Source organism: Idiotropiscis lumnitzeri, chromosome 1, assembly GCF_059441095.1.
Source record: "Idiotropiscis lumnitzeri isolate Australia: NSW breed Sydney's pygmy pipehorse chromosome 1, RoL_Ilum_1.0, whole genome shotgun sequence".
NCBI classification, from domain to species: domain Eukaryota; kingdom Metazoa; phylum Chordata; class Actinopteri; order Syngnathiformes; family Syngnathidae; genus Idiotropiscis; species Idiotropiscis lumnitzeri.
Window position 1 is genome coordinate 33,612,890 of NC_142391.1, and position 12,409 is coordinate 33,625,298.

General features: G+C 38.5%; 2 protein-coding genes across 3 annotated transcripts; both read right to left on the reverse strand.

Annotated features, from left to right (window-relative positions):
• Nucleotides 1-51: 51 nt before the first annotated feature.
• On the reverse strand, nt 52-2,934 carry LOC148344310 (arrestin domain-containing protein 3-like). The gene is made up of 5 exons (XM_088296253.1): nt 2,607-2,934; nt 2,373-2,517; nt 2,166-2,262; nt 1,308-1,564; nt 52-811 (listed from the first exon to the last, which is right to left on the reverse strand). Exons 2-5 carry the CDS (start codon nt 2,442-2,444, stop codon nt 578-580), a joined length of 660 nt encoding a protein of 219 aa, XP_088152379.1. The 5' UTR covers nt 2,445-2,517; nt 2,607-2,934; the 3' UTR covers nt 52-577.
• Nucleotides 2,935-3,735: 801 nt separating this feature from the next.
• LOC148344311 (arrestin domain-containing protein 3-like) lies at nt 3,736-8,497 on the reverse strand. Of its 2 annotated transcripts, XR_015843188.1 has the most exons (7): nt 8,025-8,497; nt 7,558-7,627; nt 6,083-6,230; nt 5,375-5,477; nt 5,032-5,297; nt 4,408-4,953; nt 3,736-3,834 (listed from the first exon to the last, which is right to left on the reverse strand). XR_015843188.1 is itself a non-coding variant. In XM_088296235.1 (6 exons), exons 1-6 carry the CDS (start codon nt 8,278-8,280, stop codon nt 4,861-4,863), a joined length of 936 nt encoding a protein of 311 aa, XP_088152361.1. In that variant the 5' UTR covers nt 8,281-8,497; the 3' UTR covers nt 3,736-4,860. The 2 variants fall into 2 exon arrangements, 1 of the variants encoding a protein (XP_088152361.1); XM_088296235.1 differs by having other exon boundaries at nt 3,736-4,953.
• Between the last annotated feature and the right edge of the window lie 3,912 nt (nt 8,498-12,409).

Sequence of the window (12,409 nt, forward strand, 5' to 3'; positions counted from 1 at the left end):
AAAATCTATGCAATTAACAAATTAACAAACAAATAAAGTCATGGTACCAATAAAGCATAATGGCTAATGTCAGCTTGTTTAAAGTGCTAATGCTGGTTTTATATCGCTAGTGTTGATATTTTGTTGAATGTCATGTAATACAATATCTTAAAATATATGATTTTTTTAAAACAAGATTTTAATTGCAAAATCACCAGCTAAAATAATCGAAGGCTGCATTAACTCTGACAACAATTTAAGAACCTGTTGCATTTGTTCTTCATTAGCACTTGAAAAAGATAACTGACTTCAACGAGATTGTAAAATATATCGATCCATGGAGCCATTTTCTACCACTTATTCTACTCGGGGTCACATATCAGCTGGAGCCGACCCCTGTTAGCTTCTTGGAGAGAGGCAGGTTTCACTCTGGAGTGGTCGCCAGTCAATCACATGCAATGCACGTGTAAATAACAAACATTCACACTCATAATCACCATATTGGCAACTTTGATTCTTCAATGCATGAGGTTCGACCTCAGAACATATGACTGTGATGTGTCAGCCACCTGTTCCACCATGCCGCCTGCAGTAGCTTCTAAGATTTCCCATCAAACCCAGTCGAGGATGGGTACATCACGCATTCCTCATAGGGTGGGCGAGGTAATGCAGTTGGCTCCTGCATGAAGTTTATGTTCACACCCATGTTTGAATTGTGTTGAAAGCCAGGCTGCATGGGCAAGTGCTCATCATCAGGTCCCTGGACAGATGGCAGGACAACCACTGGGAACTTGATCTCTGGGTCTGAGGCATACTTGACATCAAGGTACACCTAAAAGAAAAAGTGTATTTATGTAATATTTTTTATAATTTATTTATTTTGTTGTTGTCGTTTTCCCTTCTTCAATTACGCAGCCATCATAATGTAGAGCGGATGTAGTTTTCTCCCAATTGGCGAGCTAGGCCGATACCGAGGGCGCTGTGGACTTTAAGGTGAAAACTCACATTAAATATAATCGTATTCAACCGTATTATGACCAGAGTATATGAATATAATACTTTATTAGGGCAGCGGGGGATACAAATTTACCCCACATTTCTAAGATTTTTATTTGCCTAAAATGTGAAAGCTATGTATAAGTTCCATACTACTTCACAGTTATGTGCTACTATGTGTTGTTTGGAAAAATAATAATAAAGAAAAAAGAACACAAAGAACATTGTAGTTTGTAGTTATCATGTTGCAACATTTGGAAAAAGTCCAAGGGGTACAAAAACTTTTTGATCATCTCAACACCATATTGTAAACATACAGAATCAGCACACACCTTCAGTCGGTACTCTGCTTTGATGATGTTGCAGTTTAAGACGGATGCACATGTAGTGGGAGGGATAGTGACGATCCTGGTTACAGAGTGACCCGTAGAAGGAGGGATGGACCCACCCACCTCTTTTAGGATGTTCTCGGTTTCAACCTTCCTCTTGCTATTTGCAAAATAACTGTATTTCTTATACAAGCAGTACTTGGGCCTGATATCCCGAGATGACCTGTTTAGAATATAGGCCACCACCTTAATGCCTTCGCCTGCAAAAAAAAAAAAAAAGTAAATATCAGTGTGCGTCATATCTCTCCCAATAAAACAAATTAGTTGTTTGTGATTTGAGTTGTTATTTGATTTTAGGGTGTGGCAGTGTGTACAAAGTGTCGTTAAAACACGCGATTCAATTTCAAATCTTCATTTTTTTCGCCCCTCTCACAAATGATCAATACTATAGTGGCTTGTCTAAATAGTTCATACCTTATCCAAAGCCCTTATCATAGTGAAGGAGGAATTTGAGCTCCAGCACACGTGAAAAATCCACACACTTGTTTTCAAATGCCAAGTTTTTGTCATTAAAAAGGAACCCTAGTTCAAAAACCCTACTTTGAAACCATAACCCTTGTTCCAAACCCGAACCCTCGTATAAACCCTACATTGAAACCCTAACTCGAGTTTAAATTATTTTACACTATAATTTATAACCTATACATTCAAGAAGGAAGCGCCACTGATATAATTTGGTTGCACATGTGTGCACTAAGTTAGACCTGGTGATGCGCGTTCAGCCTTCCCGAACGCACCACTCTCAAGAGTCTTGTAACTTACTCAATAATTAATTTCTTAATAATTAAATACAGGTCTTACCTTGAAAGAAGCCAGTTTTCTCTATATTGACTTCCATTTTGACTGTGCCTAAAGAGAAGAAGTTCATTTTCTTGCCAGTGATGCCTTGCTGTGGGGACTAAAATGGTAGTGGGGAGAGGGAGGAGAATTGTGAAGAGGTTAACCAGTGCTTATGCCAAACTTTCAAAGCAACTTCAATGTGTTTTTGTGTCCTGTTAATGGCTATACCGTCAACATCGGGTCATTGTATCTTTTTTGAATGACAGTGAAATAAGTTTTGGCTTTGCAGTCAATTCTCATCGACCTGCTCAGATTTGCTTCCAGAGTGTATTAGATTTTTCCATGTGAACCCTGGAAAGAAGATGGCAGGTTTCTGCAAGATAGGAAATCAACGTTGGGCAAATATATTGGAGGATTTTTAGCAAATAGCAGCACAGGATTTTGAACAGAGATGAGACTCACAGTTGCGGGATTTGAAAGGTGAACGGGTACGTGTGGGAACCATGAGTGGCAAGATCATTACCTGCAAAATGTAAACGTCAACTGTAGTATAACTCTGGAATTGTACTTTTATTGATGGCATTTTAAGTATACATTCCTGCATGCCAATCATGTTTGGACAAGTGTGGTACTACTTTTGCCTTCGGTTCTCTCTCTTTTTTTTCTCCTTCGGGTACCACTTGAAAATTTCTTAGTCATGCAAGTATTTTCATCACCAGCATTGAAATGCAGAAGCAGTGCAATTCCTAAAAAGTATTTTAAAATGTATTGTTTCATTCTGTAACATTAGCCGATGTACGAGTTGAACATAAACTTACTCAATCCCAAAAAGTGCAATAATAATTCCATAATATGTTGTATGCAACCCCACTAGTTGAAAAACAACATTCTGATTGAAATTGCGTTTGTGGAATAGGAGTTAAGAAGTAAAATCCTCCTGTTTTTCGACATCTCAGGGTCTACTTAAATGTCTGTGGCCAGATGATTTTATTTTGAACAACCACTTGACGAAATTCAATTGAGTGAATTCAACAGATTTCAGTGTGCAATGCATACAATTTGTTTTATGTGTGCCAAAACAAAAACAACGGAGATGAAATAAGCACAAAAAAAAGCATGGACTCTAAGAGTGATAAAAACAAAATTTAAGACACTGCGGTCATGAATAAATGTACACATGATTTTCAGCAAGTTGTTAATGTATGATATAGTCTAAATAACTGGCTTACCATAGCCCTCCTGGAAGATAAATGTCTTGATATAGTGCCCTGCATCATTCAATAGTATGAAATCACGTCATGTTGCTCGGTTGCATTACATCTTTGTGAAAATCTCTTCCCAGAAGTATTCAGTTTGCATGCTCAATAAATTCAAGATTTTGTTTGCAAGATTTGCAACAAAAATATATTCAGCGGAATATACACCTTAGTACTACTGTTTCCCAACATCATCATTATGAGTAAAATGAATTCAACTGATTTGGATGGACGAATGAAAGTAATTTGCGTAAAATACCACCCGTCTATGTTATAAGCATGTATTGCACTTTGTGGACAATATGATCTGATCAAAGAAACACAAACATAAGACATGGAGCTAACAAATTGCTTTTAATACTGTAAGGTACGAAATTCCCACTTCACTACAGAGTTTGAGGCCGTATGGTGCCGTCATATACTGCAGGTCCTTCCTGGGTAAAATCGACATCGTAAAGCTGTAGCATTTACATTGAAAACAAATCACATCTCTGCAGTGATATGAGTGGAAGTGTGACGGGTGCAACCATTTTAGAATGAAAATGGTTCGGCATTTATTTGTAATTTAATATGAATGCAAATTTTTGAAGAAAAATAATTGTAAAGAAACCATCTTAATAAGGAATGCATCAGCTTCATGAATATGCTCCATATTAAGGCTGAAGGTGGATAGTAATTTTTTCATCTATACAAAACATTCAAAGTATGTATGCGGCTTCTCTATTGTATGTCAAAAAGCCAAAATCACACAAACATTTTAGTCCTTCTACATGTTAACATGGAACACGTTGCAAAAAAATACAAGAGTCTGTTGGCTTGAGATGACAGGATGAAGCACAAAGAATAGTTTTCCTTTCTTATAATTTCAAACAGTGGGCGGGTGGTTGACTGTTTAGTACTTCAGGTTCAAAGTCGGGCTCTGACCTTCCACGGTCCAAAAACATGCATAACAGAAGAGGCTAAATGGTCCATAGGTTTGTAAAAGTTGTAGTAAGAATAAGCGGTACCTTGAATGGATGGCTGTAATTGGAACCAATATTGGAGTGGTGTTGAACTGCATCACACTGAGAAGCGTTCCTAATATTGAGGATACCTTATTCAACATGAGATGAGGGTGTCAAACATGAAAAACACACTTTCAATCAACAATTGGTCAACATTACAATTGTAAAAGAATACACTTTGATACAGCTCTTGTATTGACAAATTCAATCACGTGCAAGTGTTTCTAATGTTTTGGCAGTGCAAATACACGGTTAAAAGTGTCATGTAATTCAAATATTGCAAATCTTACACTTCAGGCAGTCCCATAACAGTATTTGTTCAATACAAACTTTGCAGAGTTTATAATGTTAAGATCATGAGACTTGGTGAGCCTCACAAGAAGAGTGCTGAGGTAGAAGGCAACGGTAAACTCAAAGGAAATGCATCCCTATCTTATATGAAGCACTTTCCAAAGATCACTCTAAATAATGTGGATGTAAAGGAATGTCACAAAGAACTATGGGGAAGAGCAGAGTGAGTTTTGACGACGCTCTTAGACAAAGGCTCAGCTGCAAGACACAAAACAGGAAATGATCAAAAGACGGCATTCATGAGGACATAAATGACTTCCAGTTGGTAGTTTTTACCTCAATTTCATACTCAACGTGCAGGAGGCTGCAGTTGGAGATGGTGAGTGATGTTTCAGCGGGAATGGTGAGCATCATCTCAGAGTGTGTTTCTGAGTTGTGAGCAGTGATGGGTTGCCCAGTTACAGAGTCCAACTTTTTCACAATTAACCTTCTTTGGATCCCTTCCCGCGTGTAGTATTGTTGCTTCTGCTTCAGCGTGGCCTTCGGAGTCACCATACGAGATGAAGCGTTGCTGAAGTAGCAAATGATCTGGACTGTTTCACCTGCAAAAAGTGTGTATAAATTAATTCAATGAGTGTACATTTCAGACAGATAAATGGTGGGACGGTTTGAACATTACCTCGTGTGTAGCCTTTTTTTCCCACGCTGGCTGTCATTGTGATCGATCCGGAGGTACAACGAAGGGAGCACACACTCATGTTGTTGGAGCCCGCGAGGGGAGCCTGGAAAAAGAAAAACAACAGCTGAATAAGACGCTCCGAATTTTGGTAGAAAATGTTCCTTTAAGTTTGCACTCAAAACACAAAGTCGATCAGTCAGGATGTCAAAGGCTGCTCGTTTAGTTCAGTGAGCAGGCAAAAGATAACCTTTTGTGACAATGATGGCAAAGAAGAATGAGGATGTCACAATGATCATAGAACAAGAAATGGAAGTTATCTTGGCATACGGTAATAGGTGGAATGGTGGTTAGCAGTCTCATTTTCTCTTTATTTTTCTCTGGGAACTCACGCTTCCTCTCACAATGCAAAAACATGCATGTTGCGATAAATAATGTAAATAGGTGTAATTACTTTACTTGTGACACAAAAAGATTTGTTTTGCATTTTCCTAACTTACTTCACACTAGGTCTTTAAGGACTTTGCTTATACATTTTGGCTGATCATTTCAGATTGAACGGATTATTTACATTTCTGAACAAATTGGAGGTTGACACTGCGTATTTTTATGCAGCTATAATGACCAGTGTAAACTCTGATCTTCATAATCCAACAGTCCAGATTGTGATTCTGCGTGTAGTTGATGATGACCATGTAAACTATAACCTACCATTAGCTCTGGTTGGTTAGAATCAACGTGGTGCACAAAGTTCAATTGCGTCACAAAATCCTTTGACATATGCCAAGGCCTGACAATGCCCACTGTCAGGTTGTAGACGATTTGTCCATGAGGCCCATGGAAGCTGGATGGAAAATCTCTGCATTGATAAACATTACATGTTACATGACAAAAGACACAACTTCTACACACATATAAGTAATTATTTCCTAAAAAAAACCCATTGATAATCACATCCATTTTCAAATCCACTAACCTACCATTTGATTAGGTAGACTTGTTCAATTACTTGGGATGTACTTGAAAGGGACATTTACATTGCGGATGTGCAGTGGACAAAATTGTGGAAACAGTGTCAATGTCATTTTATCAAGCCAAAGGAAAACCTTGACCATAGATATTGGTGTAACACTGTAATTAACTCATCTACCATCCATATTCTATACAGGGGTGTCCAAACTTTTTGGACATGTAAGAGCCACTTTGACAATCTTCTACTTTATTACCCCTACTTAAACCAATCAAGCAAGTAATTATTTGTGATAGTTATATTAGTTTTGTTTTTGTTTGTTGTGTAGTTATTTTTAACTCTCTGCGAAAGGTTTTAAAGGAAAATTGTTTGGGATTTTTCATGATTTTTTCTTTTGGTGGCCTACAGCCCTGAATCCCACTAGAGAAGGTCTGTCCGTGTCTGATGAGAGCTTCATTTTCAGAACCAAAACAAGAGTAATCTGAAATAAGATGACCATTTTAAAAGCAGTGTTTACTTGAGCATCTTAATTAATCTTAACACAGACAGCAGAAAGTGAAGGAAAACATTTTTTTCTTCCAGAACTGAAATATCTTTTCGGCGGCCCCGCATAATTTTAGATTGTACAACTTGATTTTTTATTTACTCATACATGTGTGACCAGTGAATTTGCTGTTTTTTCTAAATTCATGAATGTTTTTTTTTGCTGACAAACCTATGCTCCACACTTTACAGATTTATCAGTGATATAGTGAAAATTAGTGGAACTGTGACTATTTAGTTCGCAAATCAATTTTTGATTCATGTTAGTCATGTCATGTTACATATTATTGTAGTATTCATAATAGTTTAGTGAACCCAATAAGGTTGCAGGCCATGTTAAAAGTATTTGTTTTTTGTTTTCTACCTACTGCAGGCCGCCCGGGCTGTTGTTTGGACACCACTGATTTTGAGTAATTGATGGACTTAACATGCCAATTTTTGAAATGTGGGAAGAAATCGGCATAGCTAGAGAAACCACGAAAGCATGGGAAGAACATTCAAAGACCGGAAGACCAAATTTGAAGTCCTAAACTTAATTGTGCTGACGATGTGTGAAGCACTTGGCAGGTGAGTGTATCCTGGATGAGTTGAATTCAATTTCAGTCGGTTCATTTTTATTTTTAAAAGATGACAATATATTGTAGGACAAGCGTGACACAAAAATGGCTTTTACCCTTGTGGGATCTGACATGTAAATGAATACACATGCCTGCCAGGAGGCAGAGTGGCAGGGCTCCCAACAGCTGCAACGGGAAAGGAATGTTATTACATACCATTCACTGACCACTTCATTAAGTCCAGAGGAAATCTATAGAGATTTATGAGTTGTTTTCTAATAATATAGTTCCTTAACAATTCATGGGAGCAATTAATTTATGTTTTCATACAATCGGATGTTTGATAATGACATACATTTTGGTTACCACCTACTACATAGGTGCTACAAATTAGAAACACCGCTCTCAGTAATGATGCAGATCAGTTTGGGACAAACAAATACACTTCCAGGAACACGCATAATTACTTGTAGTAAATCGATATGTAGTAAAGGCTGATTTATGTTAACAGCAATTGTATTGGATCGCCTTATGCAGCAGTAGTTTACAATGGTGCGGTGTAGAGGGCGGAAAAGGCACCTACCCCCTTCTTGCAAAATCATGCTTTTAAGATTGAAGAAGTCAATCTTTGCATAGTACGTCTTTCTATGCTTCCTGGATCCGGAGGACCAGTGGACGTCTGCCTTTCCCGTCCCAGACATTGTGATTGATCTTATCTTTGTCGCCTTGGACAGCTCGAAGGAAATCTGTCCAGTCACCAGATCTCCACTGGAAAAAGTGTTGCTCTCATTAAGAGCGTTAAAATTAATGTTTAAGTCCTTAATGGTTTTCTCGAACATCGTTGACGCACAGTTCAAAAGTTAGAATTCTACTAGAAATCAACCGTGTCGTGTGTGATTCCTGTAAGCCTGTAAGGGGGTCATTTGTTGACAGCTATTGGATATGGCATGCTTTCCTCCCTGAGAAAAAAAACAAAACGAAAGAAAACAAATGGAGAGTATCGTACTCCAAACCACCACACCCCGCCCGTTAAATTGCGCGTACTGCGCAGACGCAAAGTGGGAGTCTCCCCCTGACAACTTCCTCCCTGACCCTGGTGCCGTTACCTCTCCTGTGTGTACCTGGGCTCCATACACTTGTGCACCAGTTACGACGCTTTTTTTTTTTTAAAACGGTGTTCACGTTCCTATTCCATGAATCCATGGTCCACCAATCAAAAACAAACAAACAAACAAACAAACAAAAAAACTGTTGAATTGTATTGTACTAATTTCGACACAAGGTGGTGCTGTTCTGACAGGGGAGCCTCAGACTATCTATGATAAAACAATTTACGAGACTACAATACAATACAATTAAATTATAAATATCTCACGGCACACCACGAAACAAACAGTTAACAAGAGTACAAATACTTAAATAACGACGATCTTTTAAGTCACAAACTGACTTACTCAAAATTAAATCTGTCTCTGTTTGAACGCAATGTGAAGCCTTGCATCTAATGGAAGACATTTAAATTCTACATATTATGTCAATAGCTTAAAGATGAACAAAGATGTATTTATAATTCATACTTTTAGGATAAATTAACCAGTTCAGGGAGTACCGCCTATTGCCTGAAGACAGCTGGGATGGGCTTCAGCACCCACGCGACTCTTGTGAGGAGAAGCTGAACAGATAATGGATGGATGAAGGATATTATTAAGTGAAATTCAATAATAGTCATCCTCAATTGCATACGAATGTGCCAGTAGGCACGTGCATAGATAGACCCCAACTGGTGCTCAAGCACCCCGCCCTTTTGTCCTGGTTGAGTAAAATGCCTTTAGTGCAGGGCCACAATTGTTTTGTTCATTTATCAAATAGTGAAAAACTTTTTCTGTCGTCACCCCCCCTCCAAAGTATTTTGAAATTTATTTTGGGCCTCGTACCATTTCTCCTCCTCCAATTAGTGTTCATGCAGAGCTGAGCACCAGCCGCCTGGCCATGCAGGTATCCTCTGAATCTTAGCATTAGACAAACAGGTCAAAATGAACCGAAATACACAGAAAACATTATGAGGCTACTACTGGCCCAACTATCCCCAAACTCACAAAATGGGGAATTTGGGTATCGCAACCAATAAAAATGCTTGCATTTGCCAAAGTGACGATTGAGCTGATCTTTGTCATGTCTAATAAAGAGAGGGGGAAAGATATGGGTAGGCAGAAAGACAGAGAAGTTAAAGATAAGTTCTCCTGTTTCACAAATTATAAAAGTTGAGTAATCTCAAATGTTAATTATTTTGATGTGAAACTCCAAAGAAAAAGGGCCACAAGTGTGATCAGAAAAAAAGTTGTATGGTCGAATATCAAGCGTCTCTCACAATAAAGTGTTGAAAATAGAAACAAACATACAATATTTTATGATTACAACATCCTGGCCAGAATGCTGCTCTATCAGGGGTGGAGCTATGTTATGTGGTCCCAAAGGGTGACCACAGCCACCCCTTGTCACTCTCTGACCATGCCCATGGCGACACCCATGCCTCGGGGATCTGTGATTTTTCTGTAATTTTCATACAAATGCAGTATTAGACCTGCCTAATTGAGTACCATAAATTAAGCTCAGCAAAACATTGCTTTTTAGTTAGATTCTTTCCTGCGTGATTTTGAGTGTGGTGGGCACTGTGATGAATATGAGAGAATTGTATTTCATGAAATCCTTTGTCTGTGGTAAGGTCTGGTTATGGTAAAATGATGCATGCATGCATGGCCACCACTGACCACCCTTCACTTGGCTGTTATGTCACTCTAGAAATGGGAACACTGGTTGGGAACTAAGCACATATGATATTGCTACTTGTTTAGCCACTAGATGGCACTATATACTTACCACACCATTGTCTGACAAAATATGAACTTGTCCTTTTAGTATGAATTGATGAACACGTGTTGGGGTGTGCGTGTGTGTGCCCGGATGTAATTGCATTTGTACGAGTGTGTTTTTTCCGGTTTACTTTTTAAAAGACATTATTGTGGCATTTCAAGAAAAGTTTTCCACTATTTTTTTTAAACAAGAATAATTAATTGCACTTTTATAGGTTTACGGAGCGTGGCATGGCGATAAACCGCTTATTGCAACCCATTAAAATCTGACAACACACAAAATATAAAATTTTTCCCTGTAAATATTAGACAACTACCATATGGCATGTCTTTGGCAGTAGGACTCAAGCATGCTTATTTTAAAGAATGTTTTTTCTGTTTTGTGTTTTTGATTCAATGATCCATGAAGACCTCTGTTTGTGGTAGGGTGTCAGTCAAAAAAAAAAAAAAAACACCCTGCCAGAATTATAAATCCCTGCAAGAAAGAAGACATGAAGGTCAACTATTTTCAACAGTCAAATGTAAAATTTTCCAAATCTCCATCTGTTTAACATTTCTTTAGTGCCTTTGAAGCTGAAATACAGCAATCCTTATTTGGAATGTTAACAGTGGAAAAACGTTGGAAATAGTCCCATGACCCATGTAGTTAGTGTGTCTGCTTCACCACTGAAAATTCGAGATTTGAATCTGAATTTGGATTTTTCTTTGTGGCGTTTGCATGTTCATCCCATAATCATATTGTTGTTATTTGAAGACTCTAAAGTATCCAAAGTGTTCATGTGCCTGTCTGTCTATATATTATCATGTAGTCCACTTCTCATTCAAAGTCGGCTTTGAAAGGCTCCAACTCACCTCTGACTTTGAAAAGCAGAAGAAAATGGATGCGTGGATGAATTTAGGAAATGTAGTGTCGAGTTTTGTGTGGGAGAATCATAGTGGGCCTTTTTATGCTTTTGACACAGCAGTTGAGTGGATATTTCAGCAAGGCAGATCTAAATCCAAAGTGAAGTAAAATAACCATGAAAATAAGCTCTGTTATTGATCTGTAGTTTCTACACAGCATCTCTCTCCTCCAGTTAATCCACAGGGTCAGTTCTAATGACATTGAGCGGCTCTGCCGCCAGTCGACTTTGCTGCCATTTGCAATTTAGATGCAGAGAGTGGAGACCATGTAGGCGATGAGGGGAAAATGTGGAGGGAAAGTCAAGTGGAAGGGAAATTAGACAATTTATTTTGTGTTAAACAGAAACCTGAGATCAGATGTGTGGTTGTCTCCTTCTGAAGTTGACTCCGTTTGTTGAGAAAGTCTTTATGCTTAGCTAATTTGAGAAGCACGAATCTGAGAGGAAAGCGTTAACCTTCCGATTTGTGTTGTTTTGCTGCTTTTTTGCACCCACCAAAAGAATTCTTGTGGCAAAACAGGAAGCCACGGAGGGAACAGTTGCCAGCCCTAATCTCGTGCAGATCCTCCGATAGCTTTCTCCATCACAAACAATGCACGTCAGGGCTGTGGTGGCTCCGAATGGTGCTGAAAGACGTGACAACCAGGCACAAATGAGCTCTTTGTCAGCTCAGGACTGAATAACTCTCAGTTTGTGGTCATGTGATACCAGGGAGAGATAAAGTATGACCCACCGTGCTCACACAATTACCTTTTTCTCACCTGAGGCAGAGAGTGTATCATTCCGAACCACAGGAACACAGATTTTGTTTGGGATTTTTCCATTGTTTGCAGCATCCACACACAGTCAGGGTCGTTTGCGTTCATCAAGAGAAAGAAAATGCGCCACTTTTTTAGTATGTGTTAGGAACATGGAACTTCAGAATACAATAACTCTTAACACAATAACAGTGACCATCCATCCCTAACCATAAAGCGTAAAACATGATCAAAAAGCTTTATAGGACTTCCTGAAAAAAAAAAAGAACAGAACATCAGTTTGCCTGCTCTGCAACAACAAAGGATAATGAAGCCACAAAATCAGTTTTGGATTTAAGTCTCATGGTATAAACCTAAATCATATGTGGACAATAGTGTTTGCCAAAAATTACATTTGAATTTTTTACTGTGTACTTCTTTTCTTTTCTTTTTTTCACC

Coding starts and splice junctions, on each gene's coding strand:
- LOC148344311 (XM_088296235.1), bottom strand. CDS start 8,280: ATGTTCGAGAAAACCATTAAGGACTTAAACATTAATTTTAACGCTCTT. Junction 7,628..8,024: donor CATGATTTTGCAAGAAGGGG/GTAGGTGCCTTT, acceptor TTCCCGTTGCAG/CTGTTGGGAGCCCTGCCACT. Junction 5,298..5,374: donor AAAAAAAGGCTACACACGAG/GTAATGTTCAAA, acceptor CACTTTTTGCAG/GTGAAACAGTCCAGATCATT.
- LOC148344310 (XM_088296253.1), bottom strand. CDS start 2,444: ATGAGAATTGACTGCAAAGCCAAAACTTATTTCACTGTCATTCAAAAA. Junction 1,565..2,165: donor GAAAACTGGCTTCTTTCAAG/GTAAGACCTGTA, acceptor TTTTTTTTGCAG/GCGAAGGCATTAAGGTGGTG. Junction 812..1,307: donor AAGCAGAGTACCGACTGAAG/GTGTGTGCTGAT, acceptor TTTTTCTTTTAG/GTGTACCTTGATGTCAAGTA.